Source organism: Prinia subflava, assembly GCF_021018805.1.
Source record: "Prinia subflava isolate CZ2003 ecotype Zambia chromosome W unlocalized genomic scaffold, Cam_Psub_1.2 scaffold_2cwr_NEW, whole genome shotgun sequence".
NCBI lineage: Eukaryota > Metazoa > Chordata > Aves > Passeriformes > Cisticolidae > Prinia > Prinia subflava.
In genome coordinates this window covers 3,211,460-3,234,226 of record NW_026960607.1, presented here as the reverse complement: position 1 = coordinate 3,234,226, position 22,767 = coordinate 3,211,460, and the positions used below count along the sequence as shown (strand labels likewise).

At 36.5% G+C, this 22,767-nt stretch overlaps 1 protein-coding gene across 1 annotated transcript in view; it reads right to left on the bottom strand.

The window, feature by feature from the left end:
• Window positions 1-22,767, bottom strand: part of SPOCK3 (SPARC (osteonectin), cwcv and kazal like domains proteoglycan 3) — a 215,418-nt gene that overhangs the window by 88,554 nt on the left and 104,097 nt on the right. Inside the window, exon 4 of the mRNA XM_063424260.1 lies at window positions 3,717-3,843. Coding sequence (XP_063280330.1) covers window positions 3,717-3,843 — 127 coding nt within the window. The remainder of the gene's footprint in view (window positions 1-3,716; window positions 3,844-22,767) is intronic.

Here is a 22,767-nt window from a genome sequence, read left to right as displayed (position 1 = left end):
CCAAGGAGATGGCAGAATCTCTTTAAACTGAATTTCTTCTCGCACAATAATTCATGTTCGCTGTGATTACTCAACATTTCAGCATGTAATATTTTTGTTTCAACACTCCTGCAATGCTAGGGACAAATATCTTACACCTGCTACTTTTCTTTTACACTGACTTCATGAGACTAATTGTGAGCTGAGAAAACAGTAAACCTAACCTGGACTGCAAAAATGAGCGGGAAACAAATAATCCTTAAATACTCCGGAAAAGCTCAATTTAGGAGGTAACTTTTCTTTCTAGACAGTTCACGTATTATATCATCTTTTTTTGCTTGTTTGCTTTCCAAAGCAAAACGCATGAAATATCTATAGTTACATAACGTAATTCAAGTGTTTCATGGGCTTGTCCTGAAAAGCAAGGATATACTCCCAAAAGAGCAAACATCTCTCAAATGTCAACTGCCTGGCTGTGTTCTACAATACTATTACTATTTAATGACTTATTATCAGAAAATGTATTATACAAAATTTTCCAGAGTCATTGATGAATGCTTTCTAAATACAAGAAAAGTGCTGTACAAACTCCTACTGGAGCTTGATGACACAATGAAACAAATTTTGCCTGGAGTATAGGAACACAAATATTTGTCTTTAGTAATTTTTTAAAAACATTGCTCTTGAAATAACCTGGCAAGGACCTCTGTTCTGATGCAACTGTCAGCACAGAATACGAAATCGTCACATCACTGAAAAGAAATAAAGATAAATATTTATAGGCTAATATAGAGATTCTGTGGCAATAAACATTTTTAGCATTTTTCTTCAGTAAGCTGAGATTTGAAATCTACCATTACAAGGTAGTGGAAGACAAAAGTACAATATTGTAGAATACCTCTGAGGGTACATTACCTCTGCATTGTTCGCATGCAAGGGATATTGAGGTTGGCTAACATACTGCAGCATTGACTGCAGCACTGACAGTGCACTGGAATGGGAGCACAGTGTGTCTAATCCACTCACTTCTCATCATTCCCTTTGAACAGCTGCACCTTTAACGCATCAACTGATTTCAAAATATCTGCATCTTATCTATATTTATAGACTTTTGTACGTCTACTCCAGACCAGACTGTGAGAGGCCAGAAAGGTCACTTCTACCTATGGAGATATTTAGAATACAGCATTCCTATATGGTAAAATAGGAAATAAGCAATGAGGTTAAAGTGGGGTGATCTTTTTATTACATCAGGAAGAACTTAGGGAGAGACTGCAATAAATGAAGTACACAGTATATAAAAAATAAAAACGTTGCTCATCCAGTATTAATTATATTAACTTATCTACTTCATCTATTTAAATTGCAAAACTGTAGAGACTACCATCTGTATTATATCTGTGTGCAGCCTGGACTTGAGAATTAAAGACTGCCTGAACCTTTAAATGGAAGTACATACTAAATGACAGCATCACCTAATGTCTAGTAAGATACCAGCACACTTTTAGCTTATAAAAAAACATAGGCAAGAGATTACAGTTAATAAAAATCAGAATACTTTTCAAATTCCTAAATTAAAGTCACAGGGTCAATGAAAGGAAGTATTTTTTAGCTACGCCAGAGTCCAGAACTCATTTGTAGGGCCTCAGATAACCTGATGTAAGCATCAGAATTTTTTTAATTGCTTTCTTTAAAGGAAAACTAAGATTCTAGACCAAATCCCTATAACTAAATATTCAAGTTAGTAGGAAAAACATTTTCTAATGTAAGATTTAAGATAAAAGCCATAAAATATTGTCAGGGTTTAGGAAGCACTAGTTAAATCTGACCATTTAGTTTATCATGAATAAAATATCCTTGTGTCTTGGTTTGGAAAGACAGGTATCTGTCAGGGAAAACTGGAGAACATAAAAACCCCCTCCTTCCAAATTATTACAATTTTGCAATTAGGAGCTTTCAGGCAAAAATATGGGAATAGGAATAACAGTTGCTTACTAGGAATATTAAAAAAATACAAATGCAGTAATACAAAAAACAAACAAGCAAACAAACAAAAGTCCTAGAAAACCCTGACAGTCAGAGATACGGCCTGACACCTTGTTGCCAGGGTGTTGGAAGCAGTCCAAATAAGTCCTCCTGGAGTAACAGATGTTGTTCTGTGAAGTAGAGATGACTCTGGAGAAAAAAAAATGGGTCCAGTGCTAGCGAGATGGGTCCGGTCTTTCCTCCAAGGATTCAGTGGAAAAACCGGCTGCTTTAGTGTTTGGGATTGGAGGTTTTATGCTGGTGGAAAGGCTTTGGCTCCTCCCACTGAGTGGAGCATCTCACAACGGAATGAAGTAATGTTGTCAGTCATGTGAGAGGCCTTAAATGGCCCATTCACAGGTGATGTCCCTTGGAGGAGAATGGGTGCAGGAGGAGAGAAGAACAATATATCCCAACAGGTTTCAACAGATGAAAGCAGAATACACATTTTTGGTTACATTTTTCAACCCAAGACACTTTGGAAAAGATACTTGGTGTTCGATCCAACACCCAGTCCCTCCTGGAAACTAATTCTTTTTTGTAAATATTGCATGTGACTACAGATGTGTAAACTTCAGATGTGATTAATTTGTGATTATGCAAAAAAAAACCCCAAATTATGGAAACGCTTAAAATCTTTAGATACTAGGAAATATCCTTAAAGTATTTTGTTTAAAATGCAATATGGATTTTTTTCTTCATAAGTAACAACCACAGAGCTTCTTCATCTTCATCAATTTAATCTATTATTATACTTCTCTTGAAGCACTGGATATTATCTACTAATGAAACAATTTGTTAGTGTAAGGACACAGTGTCAGTAAGACAGAATACAGGAGCTCCTTTCACACTGCTGAATTACATGCTCTTTCTGAGAAAAATGGATTTATCAAGAGCCCACACTATTTTCTATTAAAGAAGACTCAGTTGTTAATGATGGCTAAGCATTCTTCTGCTCAAAGTTTTAATGAAGGATGCTAAACAAATTAAACTGTTTTCAGCATTATGAAGTCCCTCCAACTCACAATTTCATCTCTGCACTGTACTAATGCAGTTCCAGGATTTTTGGACTTCAGCAGGAGCAGCACAAAATATTTCATCCAAACAAGACTGGGTAAACTGACAGTGACATTTTAAAATTATTTTACCTCCAAATATGTATGAGAGAAAAGACAGGAGGGTTAAGGACTAGAAAAGGAAGAATTGATTATGATCTTAAAACTCATAATACACTGTTGCAAGGAAAGACATGCAACAATCGGTTACATTATTACATTTTTTTTTTCTGGGTATGTTACCTCTATGTCTAAGAGCCTGGAATTTGAAGAACACCTTCAATGCTCAACTGGGAAATCTGACTTAAGATATCTATTCTACCCCCAGCTGGAGACACCCAACACTTTTTTGCTTACTCAAAACTCTGCCATGGTGTCTTGTCACACTATGGAGCACTCAGTGTGCTCCGTTATATTGTGGAGCACTCTCACACTCTGCTGCTCCAGGTATTACTGGTTTATGCTGCTTAGGGTTTGCTACCATTTTGCTTTTACATCATACAAAATACTAGAACTGTTGTAGGTTGCATTCTGTAATACATATTTTAGCCAAAACAAATAAATACTGGTTTGTGTTACAATATATTATTTTATTCCCAAGAGCTGGAATTGACTGGAACAATGAAAGAATAATTTAGTGCTTTATTCAGTTCTTACCTTAAAAGAATATGAGTGACCATCTGATCCACAAACAGGATTGGTATAAACTACTGGACACTGCTTGCAGTTTGATGAAATGGGACCACCCCTCCACTCTTTATGGCCGAAACCAGCCTCTTTCATACTGTAAGTAAACAAAAAGTATGTAATTCTGATAAGCAGTAGTAAAAATAGAACACATTCAGGGTATTTTAATGAGCCTTTACAAACAGTAAGCCATACAGAATTTGAACCATAAAGTTTTCTTCTACATAAAAGGCTGCTAATGTCTTTGGCATAAAGTTCTTCACCTTGGTACTTTACTCGCTGTAGTGGTACTTGATGCCTGCATGTTATTTCACTTTCTAAGACATATGAGTAGAAAAAGATTATTAAGATGATGCTTTGGGGACCGTTATACTTATTGATCAGTGAAAGATGTTAGAATTACTTGGCACTTACTCTTTTTGTTATTAAACAGTAGGAATAGAGCTATTGTATCAACACCGGTATTTTATGAGGCAACATTTAGGTTTTAGAGAACTGTATCATAAATACCTTTATAGAAACAGGGAGGTGGTCCTACTGTTTGCCACACTTTGAACACTGTCTGTCATTGTTTACAATTTGCAAAATTCAGTCAACACTAAATATAAAGTTCAAAGGAAAAAAAGAAGTTAATCCACTGGAGCACATAATCAATCTACACAAGCATATATGTGTACCCTCATATAAACATACATAGAGCTAGATGGATTATTTCAAATTAGGAAAAGGCTACGCTGGGTCAGACTAAAAGTCTAAAATAAGTTACTGATGCTTCTTCACAGTATTTTTATAGCTTTCAGTTTGTGGTATACAGCCACCTTCAGACAGACATGCTTTTTCTCTGTAGCTTTCAATTAATTCTTATTCATTAATTTTACCATTTTTTTTCAACTGTGAAAGCATTTAGCAGCCACTGTATCCTGAAACAATTCCTTTATGACCTAAAAATACATGAAAAAGTTACTTCTTGCATAGAAATAAATAAAAAAAAAAATAAAGCATGATTTTTATACTGGGTTTTTTCTTCTAGGGATTTTAATGAGGAACCTAAAACTGATGACACTTAGAATACAGCAATGACTTATCAAACACAAACAAATGCTCAAACTTCTAAAATCTCAAATCAAATATTCTTTAATGGAGCAGAACTCTTTCACCTACAGATAATCAAGAACTATTTTGCTAGCAATGAATCACTGTTTGAGAATTTGTCTGGAGTAATAGAAAGAAACATGAGAAACTCTTCATCCTCTGGTTTTATAATGAGCAGAGTAAAAGGCTAAAAGCACACTTAACAGTAAACTGGTGATGACAAAAAACAAAAGCCCATTTCCAAGCCATGCTAATGTTAACATGCTGTGAATAATTTTAGCTGTAAATATGGTCTTTTAGACCAAAAACAACAAACAAACCCACCAAAAAACCCCCACAAAAAAACCACACAGGAATCATAGAAGTTTACATTCAGGTTATGCTGTGTTATGAAATTTTGAACTGCACAGATTTTTTTTACAGTGTAAACAAGAACGTGAGATGCTGTACACAGTACACAGAAGCTGTCGGTTACTATTGAAAAAGCCAGAAAGAGCTTTAGTTATATGTAGCATAATAAGTAATAAATTATCAATACAGGAAGATATTTTGTCCACCAGGAAGTATTAAAAAGGAAACAATTCAAACATAACACCTTTATTAACATGTAACAATCCTTTCTGATGAGTTGCATAATTTGAAGACAAAGGAAAAACCATCTAATTTCTATTACAGTAAAAAAAAGTTGAACTGTATTTTTGCTTATGTACAATATGTAGTAATAATCAGACTACTGCTGCTCCTTCCACTTGACTGAGAGTTTTCCAATCATTCAACATGAGTTCCAGCATTATTAGATTATACAGATGGCTGCATCTTTCTCTAACTTCTTGTTACTTTTGTAGCTCACAATTATCCAGAAGCATCCCAGTAGCCTAAGGCTACTGACAAGACCAGCATCCCAACTATCAACCTGATGCAATTTCTGTTTATCAGAGACACAGTAACTTTAAAATGCTGTACAAATCAATTGCAAAAGACGTCAACAGAGAGAAGCTCATTGGCATCAGCAAAAACCAGACTGGAAGTAGAAGTTGTCAGACACACAGAAGGACTTGGTGTAGATGCCTAAAATATATCAAAGAAAGGACTAGTGGTGCTTAGTGTTTTAGTATATATACACCCTTGATGAAGACAAGAAAAGACAGAAAAAGGAGAAAAAACCCTCCTTTTAGATGAAGAGAAGTAAAATCACGTGAAGGAAAAGAGGTGTCTCAGCATCGCAAGGACGATGGAAACTAGAACAGGTTCAGAACGTAGAAATTGCAGTTCTTTGATGAGTGGAAAGGTATGAAGAAAATAGAAATTGATATAATCAGATAACTTACCTTCCTCAACTAACCTCTGCTTTGTTAGGCTTTTAAATGCAAACTGACCCAGAGCACTCATTTAAGCTGAAGAGTGTCAAATTTCCTCTTTTACACAGAACTCCTCTGAGACCTTCAACAGATCACTGTTACCAAAATTGGCTTCTATATAACTAATAATATTTTTGCAAAAAACAGATAGATCTCTATTTTTCCAAAATTGTACTGAGAGGCATAACGATAAAGAAATTATAAAAAAATGATACTTTGAAGGTATCAATCCAGAGATCTGGTCATGGGAATGGTTTGTATGGATATCTATTCAGAAGCTTTAGTACAATGATGCTGAAAGTGGACTGTATCATCAAAGCTGCTGAACAGCTCTTTTTGACTGTCAGTCACTGACAGGCAAATATGAAAAATCAATTAAAAGTATTTTTAATGCTAGTTATGGTAGATACAAGCATTTCACAAAATACCTGAATAATGCATTTTACTTACGTGCTCAAACTTTTCCTTTCACCATTATTTAACTGCATCAGATTTGTTTCTGTTGACTATTTCCTTGTAACCAGGTGTTGGAGTTATGTTTTTTACAATTAGGCAATGATCACACAAACTACTGACATGGAAATAACTGAGAAATTACTGTGATGATAAAAATTATCTTGAGATATGATCATTGATGTATGTCAATAATATCCTGAAACAGGTACAAAACTATAATGCATATAATTAGTTATTACTTATGTGAGCTATGTAGATATAGCAATATATATTTACATTTTAAAATGTTATGACATGAAAAAAATAGCAAACAAGGCAGTTATTTCACTTTAACAAATAACTTTTCTTCCTTATATTTATCATAATTCAATATGCAAGAAGAAGACCCAGATCACAGCAACTTGCAGCTAATAAAATTTTGTCATTTAATTTTGCAGTTTTACTGCAATCACTATAAATGTTCTTGCACTTGTTAGTATGTGGTCACATTAAACATATGATGTCATGAGAAAGTCAACCTCTTCCACTGAAAATTTCCTGAAAAGGTTTTGGTACCTGTTTTGTAATAAAATAACTATTACTGAATGCAAGCTCCGCATTATCTGATAGTGTTGACTCCTAAAGGGTAAAATTAAATATATGGGCTTAATTTACCAGCAGTGCTTCTGATTGCATTAATTTGCATACACCAAACTGTGCATGCCTGCCTAGAAACATAATTAGCCAATCTGCCCAATAACTCTAGCCTATGTACCTGTTTGCATACATAAACTTACCTTCCTGTATACACAGTGATTGTGCCTTCAAATACTTTGAGAATACTTAATGTAAACTATTTGAAATTTAGCTTCGAGCAACTCTTTGGCAACATGACTTATTTAATGATGTCTATAAAATGCATGAGTGCCCAATTTAATTGAAAAAGGGTATTTTATAGCTAGATTTGATAATCTCAAACACATTTTTTTCAAATACACACTGGTCGAAAAAAGTCTGAGTTACTACAAACTAATCTTTGAAAGAACTCTTGTAATTGTTCTCTGATAACTACATTTGCATCTTTAGGAGATTTTAGAGTGATTCTAATTTAGAGAGTCTGCCTGATTATGCTTTGCCATGGCCTTTAGGGGGACACAATCAGGCTGTGTCAGATTAACATAATCAGAAAACCCACTTGTATCATAAAATCTTAATTGCTTTATTTAGAGTTGCCTGAATTTCCTTCAAAGTTGCCTTTTCATGAAGAAGCCTCTTGGAAGAAAACTATAGTTGTCGATATACTACTAAGATGTTTCTTTCAAATGTCAAAACCTCTCAATCCATTACTGCCAGTCTTTTTGAATATATTATTTTCACTTCATTCTTTACTTTGCATTATTTCTAACAAATAGAAGAAAAATCCATTTGAATAAACTAATAACAACTGAAACTGAGATAAATTAACTGAGAACAAAAATTAGTAAGATTAATGTGGGCATCAAAATAAAATATATTTTAGCAACTTAAATAAATTAACATTGTTGGTAAGATATTTGTATGTATTGATAACCAGTCTTAGGGTAGATTGAATGAGTTCGCAAGTGTACCATTTTAATAAGACAAAAAAATAAAGACTGCACCCCAACACAGAAATCATAGGATCATAGAATGTTCTAGGTTTGAAGGAACATTAATGATAATTTCATTCCAATCCCCCTGTCATGGGCAGGGACACCTGACCCTACACCAGGTTACTCAGAGCCCCATCCAGCCTGGCCTTGAACATTGCCAGGGATGGAGCATCCACAAGTGCTCTGGGCAACCTGTTTCAGTGCCTCATTACTCTCACAGGGAAGAATTCTTTGCTAGTATCTAATCTAAACCTACTATTTTTCAGTCCCATCACTAAATGCCCTTGAAAAAAATCTCTCCAGATCTCTTGCAGGCCCCCTTTAGGGTGTACTACAAGGTCTCCCCAGTTTTCTCTTCTCCTGAATGGGCTGAACAACCCCATTACTCTCAGGCTGTCTCTATTGGAGAGGTGCTCCAGCCCTTTGCAGCCGTCCTCTGAATCTGCTCCATCCCATCCACATCCTTATGTTGGAGGCCCCACAGCTGGATGCAGCACTCCATGTGGGGTCTAACAAGAATGGAGTGGAGGAGGAGAATCACCTCCCTCAACTACTGGCCATGCTGCTTGGGATGCAGCCCAGGATACAGCTGGATTTCTGGGCTGAGAGGGCACATTGCCAGCTTGTGCCCAGTATCCCCAAGTCCTTCTGGGCAGGGCTGCTCTCGATCTGTCCATCCCCCAGCCTGTGTTGATATCAAGGGTTGCCCCAATCCAGGTGCAGCACCTCACACTTGGCCTTGCTAAATCTCATGAGTTTTCCATGAGGCCACTTCTGGAGCTTGTCCAGGACCCTCTGGGTGGCACCCTGTCCTTCAGGAGTGTCAGCAGCACCACTCAGCTTGGTGTCATTTGCAAGTTTACTGAGGTCCATTCAGGTGGAACTTCCTGTCCAATATTATTTATGGATATGCCTACTACAGATCTGATTTAGTTCCATGCATTTCCTGTATATATAACTAGAAATACACACACACACATATAGCTGAAGCAGATTTTGCTTAGCAAATGCCGGAGATGTGGAAAGCAATCCTGTACATAATAGACATTTTCTGATGTCACAGTGGACACGGAAAGAACTACATGAGGACACACTGGTGAGTGAAGCAGGAAAAAAGGGACGAGTTTATTTACAAAACTCAGTTTTATACATTTCTTATGGTGCTCGTGGATTGGAGGACGGAATTCTACCTCTCAATCCACATTGGTCAAGCTAACTGTCAATCACCTTTCTCTTCTCACTCAGAAATATGTAAACAATGAAAGACAGTTAGCAAAACATGGCCAGTGTTTATAGTAGAAAGTGTGATAAGGTGAAATTTCTGACTCTTATATGAAGAACATTTCAGAAGGCTTAGAAAAGTCTTCAAAACCAGGGTGACATTCTGTCACAGAAAACATGCACTCAGATTTTTCTAAAGACAGAGGTGCAAGCTGACCCTTAACATCTGTAACAACTCTATCACAATATTTGTTCAAATTAGCAGATTGATAAAATCACTTCAAGAGAAATTAGTGAGGCACATTTGCATAAATACCTAGATAATAAGACTATTAAACAAATTAGTATTTACCATTTTTACCCCACACTTTCATTTGCTCTATGACTTCTGTGAATGTTTTGCCTTTTATTCCTACCTATTCTACAAATCCTACTTAGAAGTCCTGAGCTACAGATGCTGTCAAAACTTTAGGCTCACCCACTAAAGGTAAGAGTTGAGCATAAACCATATTCTCCCTGTCTCAGAATTCTAGGCATGCTGGTCAATGAAGCAGCAAAGCACACTCCATCACCCCACAAGTATCTGCAGTTCAGGCCATAAGAATAGGGAAGAATGGCATTTATTTCCCAGTTATCTCACAGCTAAGTGCCTAGCCTTCTTCCTAAGGACTGAGGTTTTAATATGGCATGGATGGATAACCTTGGCATACACTACTGAGGAAACTACTAAATTGTGAGGAAGAACTATCAGAAATCAGGTAGTGTGGAACCATGAAATGTAAGAAAGGTAAAACTGCAGACAGAACAAAGATTGTTGAACAAGGTCAGTCAGCAATGGAGGGAAAAATAACCACAAATATGAAAAGTTATAAAATCATAAAAGCAAAAACAGAGACAGAAGTTTAAACAACATTGAGGATCAGTCCATTTCAATGAGCTATAGAAGTCAATACATTATACTTGGAACTGTCTGGCCAGCAAAGACCCACTGAGTATCTGGAAAGAGATGGAGAGTATCATCAGTCCTGTGTAACAGCAAATTAGTCCCTGCTAAATATTGTGTCCATTGGGCAATAATTTTATACTTCCAGGTAGACTGTATTCTGCCTACAGAGCCTTTGCATCCTGTAAAAACTACTTGAATAAAGTGGACTACAGAGCAAAGATTACAACAATGGTTTCACAAGTTAAGCATAAGCTGGAAGGAAACCTTGGATGAAGCAGGTGTTCACACATGGCAGAATGATTCACCTATCATAGGATGTCTAATGTGGCTCTTCAGCATAGCTGTTTTGACCTCCAACGTAAGAATTGGAGAACAGTAAAGCTACAGCAAAAGGTCTTTCAATTATTTTGAAACTGTATGAAAATGTATCATCATTTAAGTGATAAAGATACTTCCTTTACTAGATATTGTTTTCAAAGATTAGAGATCATGAAAAATTACCATTGACTTCATAATTTTTAACCTTATCAACTCACCTACCATTTTTCCTAATTCAAGTTTTTAGAGGACTTCCTGTACTTCATAGAACTAACCTAAAAATTACTTCTTTCTTTCAGTGGATATATGCACTTTTACTCATTCAACAGATGGTAAGAAACTAAGGATCTCCTACCTTACAAAGTTACTTAAGTGTTACTAAAATTAAAAAAAAAGAGGCTTTATTTTACTCGATAAAACCTTAAACATTCCATTATATATCTCACTAATATTCTGTAACAGAAGTTCTTAGAGAACATGGATATGAGGTATTTTGTAACGAGATCTGAGCTATCTGAAAACGGGCCCCAGGTTTGGGCCTGTGTGGAAGTAGATAAACCTGTAGCGCAGTTAAAATTTAGATTAAGGGGTGTTTATGTATTAGATAGGATAGTTAAAGTGAAATTATGGTATCTACCTTAAATTGAGATTGTTTGCATTCCTTTTTATGCTGAATACCAATTAGAAAACACCTGTAACTGTAAATTATCTGAAACTGTATTTAACCGGCCATTTCGGGGAATAAAAAGGAGAACGTATGATTTCACCATATTGGTTGTGCTCTGCATTGCTCAGTCCAGCTTCCATGTAATTAATAGGGAGCCTGTCTTCAATATTCAATAGTTAAATTTTTCACAACACAAACTGACAGAAATGAAGTTGCAAAGATTTGAACAGCTTCAGTGACTACATGGGATGCTCACAATTTTAAGTCATTCCAGAATTGAAGCTTCAAAAAATTGAATACACATTTTAGTTGATACAACATATATGCACTATTACAAAAGAAATTGAGATTCATATACACACACCCCCCCCACTTTGGGGTAAAGCAATTATGTATTATTTTAGAAAGACTTTTAATAGTGTATAAACTTATAAACTTATAAACTTAGACTTCACCTTTTGATCACCAAGATATGCAGATGTCTTTCACAAGGGCTTTTTATGCTAATCTAAGTGCTTGACCTTGGCACAATGCAGTGTTTTAAGAATTTCTTAGAGATATTTATTTTCTTTTCTCAGAACTTTTCATTTTATAAAGCCAAAAGAATTACTAAACACAGTTCGAACCTATAATTTTCTACTTTACAAAGACAAAACATTATATAGATTTTGTGTGTGTACTCAGCCTTGCAGAGTTTACCTCTTTGAATATAAATATATTCACTATGTATTAGTTCTACTGGAAAAAAATCAATTTGTGTTCCAAAGGAATGCAGGCATTTTTCAACATTTTCTAAAACAGATAACCAAGAAGCAAAAGTAATCACTTTTTTCTTTTACACGTTATTTAATAAAGCAGAAACCTTTTTTTTTAAGGCAGCAAATAGTTCTCTTCAGTCAATACACCTAATTTTAAGAACTACATCTACTAACCAGAGTGTTGTGTCACATCCTAAATTCTTAGTAGTTTGCTAAGGAACAGGAATCCAAAATTCCCTAATAGTAAGAAAAGTGCAATAATTTCATTTGATCATCACTTAAACAGGGGTCCTATGTCTCAGCATGTTGAGCAATTGCAAAACTGCAAGGCAGGGTAATGGTTTAAATTTTTCAATGATTATGTATCTATTATTGAGAGAGAATTCAAAGTTATTAATTCAGAATCTGTTTTGCATCATATGATGCTTTCTGTTACCTACATTTGATAGTCCAATTAAAAAACCACAGTTTTCATTAGAGAGCACCTTAATGCTACTGATTTATAAAAAACAAGTGAATAAAAATAATTTAAACATAAAAAAGATTAAAATAAATGAAACAGTCAAATAACTAATAATCACATCTACAATCCAAAGCAGATAAATAGTAACAATATTTTGACTAATATTACTATGAGGATGTCTATTCCTACAACACTCACTACTTTATGCTGAACATAATTACAGAATAATTTTTCACTAGAAAATAGCTACTTTTCCTATTGGCTCAAAACACTGCCACAAAAATGTTTTTTCACCACTATAAGAATAAATTGATATTCCACTTATCAGATTCAGAACCCTGCAGTGTGATTCTCATGCAATCTATCTCTCTCATTGCCTGTCAAGTGCAAGTTGCACCCCTGCTGCCCACACTTGCAGCTCTTTCTTCCCTCATGCAGGATCAGTCACAGTGGCTGCTTAAAAATAAAGACAGAAAAGAAGGAAGAAAAATCCATTTACAAGCATCACAGTAATCAATATCTGAAAGAAGAATTTGCATTTTGTTCCTTTAATATATGTCCTTTCAATATATGTCTGCTCTGCCAATGACTTAAATTTATCCTCTCTATACTCAACTCTTTAGGTAGGATTACAGGTAGAAAATATCAGGTATTGATCACTTTCAAATGAACACGTTTAGGTTTTTTTTTTCTTTCTGAATACTAAGTATGGAAAGTAAGTAAAGAAACATACTTTGAACCAAAATTGAAAAATTTAAGGAGACACATAAGGAACTATAAGTCTCTTCCGATTGTATTTAACAAGTCTGAGTTCCTCATTACACCTGTGAGGAATAACAAGCCCCCTTCTACAAAGAATGCATTCAACACATTCATGTTCAGGGATCTGAATATTCCTTAATTGCCTAAGTTACTCAGGGTTGCCTCAGAATCACTCTATGCCACAAAACCTTGCAGCCATCCATTTTAACAAATGTTCTTTGCTCTTTAGCACAGCTTTAGAGTGAGTGATACTTCCCTGCTCCCCAGCCTCTGCTTCAGCTTTTATTGTACAGTACTTAACTCCATTCATCAGTGTGTCCATCTGCGTGGTTGATGCTGCACCCACCACCTACAGCTCAGCTTCTTAAACCTGCCAGATTTAATTTACTGTTCTCCCCTCCTCCTGAAGTACCACAAATCAGTTGCTTAAACAGGAAAAGTGGGATTTTTTACTTTAAACTGCTATATTACAGGCAATGTGTACTATAATTATACCTACCCTGGACACCCATTTAAGATTAAACAACTTTGAACTAGACTCATACTCTACCTAAATCAAGAATAATTCTGCTTAACAAGAAATCCATAATAGACATAACCAACGTCTTTACATATTATCTACTGCCTGGCGCTGAGGAGCAATACAGGGGCACATAGAAATAGGACAATGGGTAATGTGTTTACTCTGAAAAAAGTTAGATCAGATATAGAAAGAAATTCCTCACTGTAATACATGATGTGAAATAATTCATGTTCATGTAAGATAATGTGAAATAATTTGCGTTTGTGATCGATGGTGTAAAATCAGTCACATTTTAGGAGAAATACAGTAACAGTCACTCGGGCTTGGAAATAAAGAAAGATGTTCAGGAACTGTAAATGCCCTTGCCCAGAACTCAGGCAAGGACCACAATTTGCAACAGAAAGGAGAGTGACTCCGAGAAGAGATAAGCCCACTCTGGAGATAGACTCGACAAGGATGCAAGGATTATCACTTGATATGGATCTAGGAGGTGTGCATCCCAATACGAGATTCCCAGAAATCGAATCAAGTATTCATCTCTACTTGGAAATCTGTTCAACCGTCCTGCAGTGAAGACAAGGTTACATGAATATGGAAAAGAAACTGGAAAGACAAAGAATTATGAGGCAATGCCCTGTCCAGCCAAAGAAACTGTATATAAACTGGCCCCACAGAGACTGAAATTGGGAACAGGGGAGCTCCAGTGCGATAGAGGCTAAAGCTAAGTTCACCCAGTGCTGACCCTCGGCTCGACACTGATTTTGTTTGTGGCTTTTTCTAAATTCTATTTTGTAAATTATTAATAAAATTCTTTTATTAATTTGCTATGCATATATAACACTTACTATGAGGGTGGTGAGGTACTGGAACAGGCTGCCCAGAGTAATTATGGATGGTCTGTCCTTGGAAGTGACAGGCTGGATGGGGCTTTAAGAAACCTGGTCTAGTGGAAGGTGTTCCTGTCCATTAGAGAGGGGTTGTACTACATGATTTTAAGGTTTGTTCCAAGCCAAACCTTCCTATGAACAAGGCTTGAAATAGGCCAGCTGTCTTGATAATTCTAGTGCTAGTATTATTTGCCCTTAATTCTACAGCCATAAAGATAATAACACGTCTGTGGTTACAGATTCTAAGACACAGCACACACTGATAGAAAATTGTGTTATGCAGTGGTGCTCAGGATTACAAGTACATCTATATGGTATTTAAATTAAAACTAAAGAACTCTTATCTCAAACTAGTTTTGCTATTGTGGTTACTCTAGGTCACTTTTGACAAAGGCTGCAATGTTTTTAGATGGTGTTGTTAATCAGGTGCTAAAAGAGCACTGCTTTACAGTTCATGAGTTTTTAAGAGAATTATCAATGTCTGTGAATCAGTACCTCATAAAAGTTCTGTATTCTGGCACTGGTTAATAGCTATGGCATGTCTGTGAAAGAGAGAATTCCTTTAGATCATGTAGACAACTGTCAACATACTGTACTGTAATCTTCCAAGTGCTCCTTAGATAGATGGAAGATCACCTATCAGCACCGATTTTCTCACTCCTGCAGAGGGAGAGGAAGAGGAGAAAAAACAAACAAACAGAAAGGCTTCTCAGCTTGATATTATCTTTTCTGCCAGTATGATGTCTTCTGAGTTTATGAATTAAGTCTGATGACAGAAAATGGGAAGATAAAGCTGACAAGCTTTTATCACATAGAGGTCTGCTCAGACAAAACATTTAGCAACAAGTGTATAGTAAGATGATAAATGAGCAAAAACAGGGTGTCAAACAATTCGCCATGGAGGATCATCTGTTGCAATATACTGACTTATTCTATTGATAGTCTTTTATATTGAAAGAACATAAAACTTTTCCTTTTTCCTCCTCGTTTACTACTAAAGGCGAAGTTTGTCATAGCTCAGGAGTGTTTCTCCTCAAATCTCACACAGCTAGCTCAGGGCAGAGCCTGCCTAGGCAAGGACATCCATGCATGCCACGATAAGCCAAAACTATCAGTAAGTACCGTTTCTATCACACACTCATTGTGCAACAGAGGTCTGTACACTCTGGTCACCCATATTAGCAAATATGCAGAAATTCACTGAACGAGTATGAAAATCTGTTTAGAAAAACTTCATGGGAGAAGAGGGCAAAAATTTGATAAAATATAAACCCAGTTCACTACAGCATTGCACCAGCTAAATGTACTAAAAGAAAGAGCAATAAGTGCACAGCCTCCATTTTGGCTGCATATTGCTTGTGTTTGCTCTTGTTCTTTGTTGACCATATTTTGCAACAATACTGATATTCCCTAAATGCTACTTTTAATTTGTAATATTCTTTTACCTCTGACTATATCCAAGGATTGTCAACAGTGACTCTCAATGGGGGAAACATTCCCTTAACAATTACAGAGCAATTAAGCTTTTTTATATATATTGCAAGTGATGATTTTTACAGCTTGAAAATATTCAAAATTGAAATAATATATAGTTTGTTTTACTTATTAATCTGCTTTTGTCATAGACATATTAAACCCACAGAGATAGATACAGTTATTGGTGTATTGAAAACAAACCAAACAGTTTAAAACAAAACTTTGCTACTTTCATTGCCATCTATAAATGAAGGTATTTTTAAAACATAAAAGATTATTTGTGCTATTGCCCAAGGCAAGAAAATCAAAGATTTGAAGAGTGAGGTTTTCTAGTCTGATAATTCACACATATAAATAGATCATTTTACAGATGAAAATTTAATACAAAACAGACTTATCCATGACGAAATATGTATGCCAGAATATCAATGAAAAACAAATTGTCAGTAATACTGCCAAAAGTAGTTTTACTAGCTACTGTAAAGTTATTTCACATTATTTAGCCTAGCATGACAGAAGTTCTCTTTTATTATTTATGTTAACATTATATTTGCCCTTATGTCTGTAAGAAAAAACAATCTCAATTCCATAAAGTAATCTGACAGGCAAACAACTGGACATAACTTCTTTTTCTGCCATTAAGAAGTCAGTAATGTTCCAATACTTTCTAATACCTTTTCCTTTTCTATCAATGCTCATAAACACCAACGGTATAGACTCTTCCTTACTTTTTCTTTCTTCCTTCTTCAATTACTCTAATGTGGCTCCCATAAAATGGTACCTACATGATAATACATAATCTATTTCTTCTCTATTCAAGCCACCCTAAAGCATCTCTTACTGGATATGACTGCATAAATAATAAGCAATGCTGAGTGAAAATACTAAATAGTGTGATGAAGAAAAGTAATATAGAAAAATGGCAAAGAATTATTTGAAGAGAGAGAAAAACAGTAAACAAAACTACAACAAAAACACTAAGAGAGAATTCTTAAATAAACAAAAGGACAATACAAAAGGTGAAACAGCAATAATCAATATTTCTGGGATAGTAACACAAAGGGAACTGCAGTTCAGCTTTTATGGCTCTGTACTTTGACATCTTCACTCTGCATCACACAAAATTTGAAAATTCTATTATATTTCAAAAATTATTTCCAAATGTCCAGAAAAACCGAAAAATCAGATACCTAAGGCTTCACCCCTTCCTCTGTTTAATGACTCCTACAAGGTCTACATTTTCATACAACCGAGGCCCTTGCTGGTGCCTCAGCTGGACACCCCTGAATCTCTGCATACCATAACACAATACTGATCCTGATTTAGCTGCCTAATTTCATCTTCAAAGTCATGACTCTGCAAAACAAAAAATTCACCACTCAGCCTCACAGCTGAACATGTTTCCAAACACTTGTCTTCAGAAGACCAATCACATATTCAACTTCAAAGTCCCAAAATTACAATGTAGTAAAAGTGATAAAAATGTTGTGGTTACACAGAAAAAGGAAAAAAATAATCTATTGAGAGATGACAACTGGAAATAAATATTTTCTGCTCCCACTGTGGGGCAAAAAAAGGTGCATTTCATAATTTTCTTGGAAAAGCATCTGTTTGCAGAAGAGAAGGATTTTTTTATTTTAAAAATTCTAAGAGCAGCTCCTGAGACAGTGCTACTTTTTACAGTGGCATTTTTCCTTCTGTATTTCATAATTTAGCTCAAATTTTATTTTTATTGTAGTCTTTATAGGTTCAGGCATATATAAATAACCACATATTCTGATAACTAAATGGCTTTGGTAAGACAGTAAATGGTGGTCTCTAATTGGACTCGTGTCCAGTCTGCTGGTCAAATATAAGTCTCCTTGTAGAAAGCAGCTGGAAAGGAACAGCTAAAAGGAACTTAGGAGTAAAGTGACCAGAGACAAAACTTACAACTCTATTGCAAAGACCAGGTTTGTCACATGCCAGAAAAATCAGTTGTCATACGTACACGCTAGCTTAGAGGACTGCTCTAGCTCTTCACACACATATTTCTCTGTTGCAGCAGCCCTCTTGTCAGACAGTAGAAAAGATCTAAGACACAGACTTCCTGTTTACCACAGCATGAAAAGAGTCCTGATTTATTCCTCTTTACAGCTCAGCCATCCTGACTCCAACTACTCACTGACTCTGGCTGCAGCAAGCTCCTACTGTAGGTTTCCCTTGCAGCCTCTGACTGCTGGTTATTTCCTGCTAAACTATGACTGCAGGGATTAGTTTGCAGACTCTGAATGCAGGCCTTTACTTAGCTAGACTGTGACTGCAGGTTCCACCAACAGGCTCTAGCTACAGACCCAGACTGACCTCAAAGCAGTGATTCCCTCTCCCCAGGTTCCTTCTTCCTCATGAGTCTCTCATTCCCTCCTCCACAAGGTTCCTCCTCCTTCATGATCTCCCTCGCCAGCTAACCCACTGCCTTTTATCACACTTATCTTTATTGGATACAGCTGTGACTCATCAGGGGTGAGGCTGTATTGTAATTAACACAGCTGTTACTTATCAGGAGCAAGGTCACCTGTGTTCCCTTCTCCTACATTTCTCAACCTTCCTTTTAACTATAATGCAGACCAAGAGCTCTGTGGCAGTAGCATCTTTCAAAATTAAACAGGTTCTTAAAATTTGTTTGGAATCTGCTGCCCCATGTGTTTTCCCCTTTCCTTTATTATGAGAGTAAATTAAAGTAACTGAGCAATTGTCTTGGTTTGAAAGACAGGTGTCTGCTAGGGAGGGGCAAGACCCCCCTTGGGATGGAGAATTCAAATCCTCTCCCTCCAAATTATTCTAATTTAGAAAATTAAAGGGGCTTTCAGGCAGAGGTATGCGGGTAGGAATAACAGTTCTTTACTAGTATGTCTAACAAGGCAAATAAACAATAACAACTACACCATTAATAATAAACAGAACCAAGAACCTCGAGAGGCTTTGGTTTCAGAAAGCCTGAGGCAGTCTGATCTCTTGGGACTCCAAGAGCACCAAGCTGGAGCGATGAAAAAAGTCCCGGGCTGGTGGATGTGTCAGAAGCTCTGTTGGTGGTGGCTGGAGCAGCAGGGATGTCCCAGCAGGGCAGGGCAGTGCAGGGCCACAGAGTGGTGGAAAGCCTTAAAGCAGCGCTGAAGGAACAGCGGCAGCAGGACAGGGCTGGCCCTGCAGGGCAGGAGGAGGCAAGCTCAGGGTTCTGGCACACCCGAGCAGATGGTGGTCGATTTTCCAAAACCGGACGGGGGTGGGTAACAGCGAACTCCTGCAGCAAGCAGCAGCCGTTCTGCCTCTGATGCCCAGAGCAAGAGAGCAAAGCTGCCCCCAACCCTGTCTTTTACCTCTCCCAAAACTGGCGTTATCTCCCCCCTCTGAGGGAAGCTCCCTGAGACCCAAAAGCAATAGGTGTAGCCTGGTGCTGCCATCTCCTTTGGCCACTTCTTTTGTTTTAGACAAGTACCCAGTAGTTAGTCTCCTAGCAACTTATGGGAAAAAAATTCTGTAAGTGAAAGAAAAAAGAAATCTAACCCCCAACAGCAATGATTACAGAAATAAAACCCTGTCAAAATCATTCTTACTAAGTTAGCACTAACTTAATTGCCCATTTTCCAGTGTCTTCATCCAGACCTCTCTTTAGGTCTTTGATCCTATTTTCAACAGCTCATAAGTGTTTCTGTTTCTAGTATGTGTCATTTATCAAGGAGCCATAGATAACAGGGCTATTAAATAAATTGTGAGACCTCACTCAAAACGATTTCTTAACATTTACAGACTATTCTCTACCATTCTTTACAAATTTACATTGTTTTGTTTGCTTTTATAACTACTATAACTACTGCATTATAGAATTAGGGACTCTGAGAATGGAGTTGGAGACAGAGCAACGCAGGTCCGACCAATATGGTTATAACATACGTTCTCCTCTTTATTCACGAAATGGCTGGTTATATACAGTAAGAATAGTTTACAGTAACAGGTGCATTTCTATTGGCAGTGAGCGTGGACAAATATGTAAACAATCACAGTTTAAGGCAGCTACCGTATTTCCATCCTAACTATCCCAGCTAAAGCATGTACACACCTTAAGTGACTTTCTAACTGCGCCACAGGTTTATCTACTTCTAGGCAGGCCAAAATCTGAGGCCTAGTTTGGGATAGCTAAACCTTTATTCTATAAGTCATCTTGCTCTTGCTACACTGCATCTGCCTAAATTTTACAACTTCTTCATAACGACCCTTTGTGTTTGCTTTTCAGTTGAACATATAAGCAATTACTGATCCTATGACAAAATTATCTTGTTTTACAATTTGAAAATGGGATAGGTGAATTAGAGCATGACAAAAATACTGCAGTATAGATATAAAACGTACAGCATTTCTTCTTTGAAGTTAACAGTTATATGATGTCAAAAATTCTAGATATCTGTACACATCTGAAATATGAAAGAAATTCCATTTTCTAGACATCTCAAATGTGTACAGAAAAAAGTTCAAGTTACCCTAGAAATGTTACCATTGTGAGTTCTCTGTGAAAGAACTGTATGGGTAGAAAGGTCAATAGTATAGAGGTCTCCAGTGTTCACTATAATAATGAATGAGGGAACAGCAAGCCCTCACCTCCTACTTCCTACTATGTATGTTTGGTTTATGATATCTAAGATCCTCCAGAGGATCTTGGTGGTACCTTCATACCTTTTAGAGACTCTAGTAGCATACTCCAAATATGCAAAATCAATCACTGATTGAAATCAGGGACCTTGTTTGGAGTTGGAGACGGAACAAAAACGCAGGTCCAATCAATATGATTAATAACATATGTTCTTTTTTTATTCTCAAAATGGCTGGTTTTATACAGTGCAGAATAGTTTACAGTTGCAGGTGCATTTCTATTGGTATTCAGCGTGAGCAAATATGTAAACTATTTCAGTTTAAGGCAGCGACCGTATTTCCATCCTAACTGTCCTAGCTAAAGCATTCACACACCTTAAGTGAATTTCTAACTGCCCCACAGGTTTATCTACTACTACATGGGCCCAAATCTGAGGCCCAGTTTGGGATAGCTCAACCTTCATTCCATAAATCATCCTGCTCTTGCTACAGCTGATAACCTCAGGATATCACTTTCCTGTAGTTTATCACCCTACTCCCCAGCTTAAAGCTCCTCTCAGACAATCTTTTCTACTCTTTGCTTCTACCTTGCACCAATGAGTTTGGGGTTGAAGAGGAGATGAAGTCTGGGGTTATCTTTAAGAAGAAGGCCCAACAGACAAAGATTGGAACATAATTTGTGTTGAATTTATGGATCAAAACTTCAAAGCAGCTTCCGTAAGTATGCAAATCTTTGTACTACAAACATTCATTGGCAATTAATGTGCAAACAATGAAGGCAAAGTCAAGGGGAATGCATTCTTCAAGATGTGCAAATGTTTTCAGAAACATTTAGGTGCCCAGATCTTCAGCTGATGAAGAAATGAAGTAATCCCTAAATTACAATAATTACTTTAAATGTTGACACATATGAAACTCTCTGACAAGAAAAAGCCCACGTAGGTGTATTTCTCTATGAAACATCTTTCCCAGAAGCATTATTTCTGATTCAAATGGTTGTATTTTACAACAGTTATTTTAGACTCTGCACTAAAATAATCTACAAGCAGAACAGAACAATTATGTCCCATACACAGTCGTGCTTGAAAACACAAAGAACTAAATTTTAAATCACAGTGACAAAATTAAGCATTGATGAATACATATCCTCCAAAATTATAATTTTGGATGGCTTGATCCATAGTTGCTATGAACCAGTTTAGTGGTCTCTTAATCCTTCTATCCCATTACTTAGTGGAGAAAAGTTGTCCTGAACACAAGAGAAAATTGATGCTTCTTCTTCTGTGTAGTTTTGTTAGTTTGTTTTGGGGTCCTTTTGTTTGTTTGCTTTTTATTGCTTTATGGAACAGTCTAGGAATCGCAAGTCTGTGTCTATTAGGAAAGTGATATACTTGTAAGCATTGTTGCTATTGCATCTGCAACTTCAGGCAACATTCAGTCTATAAAATTAGGATACATCCTGAATGTTTTGCACTTTTGCAATCTTGTAAAAAACCACACTCTACTATTATAAAATGCTTATATAAATTTTATCCCCAAAGTGTACCTGCAGTTGAATGTTCAAATGTATCATTGAAAGTCTATTTGAAAGAAGTACACCTCAAAGGAATTGAACCAGAACATGCTGCACTCACAGCTACTATGAGTTCAGGTTTCCTCAGGTGTAATCTCTTCTTTGCCTCCCTCAGGAGTTCTGTTTAGACAGAATTTGAGTATTTCCTTGACACTTCTGGACCCAGAATCTACAGTGCCACACATCATGTGGATAGCCTGTGTATGTACAATAAACCTAAAACAACTCTTCAAACCCCTGGAAAGACAGTGCCTGAATTAAGGCAGTGGATCTCACAGATTTCAGAAG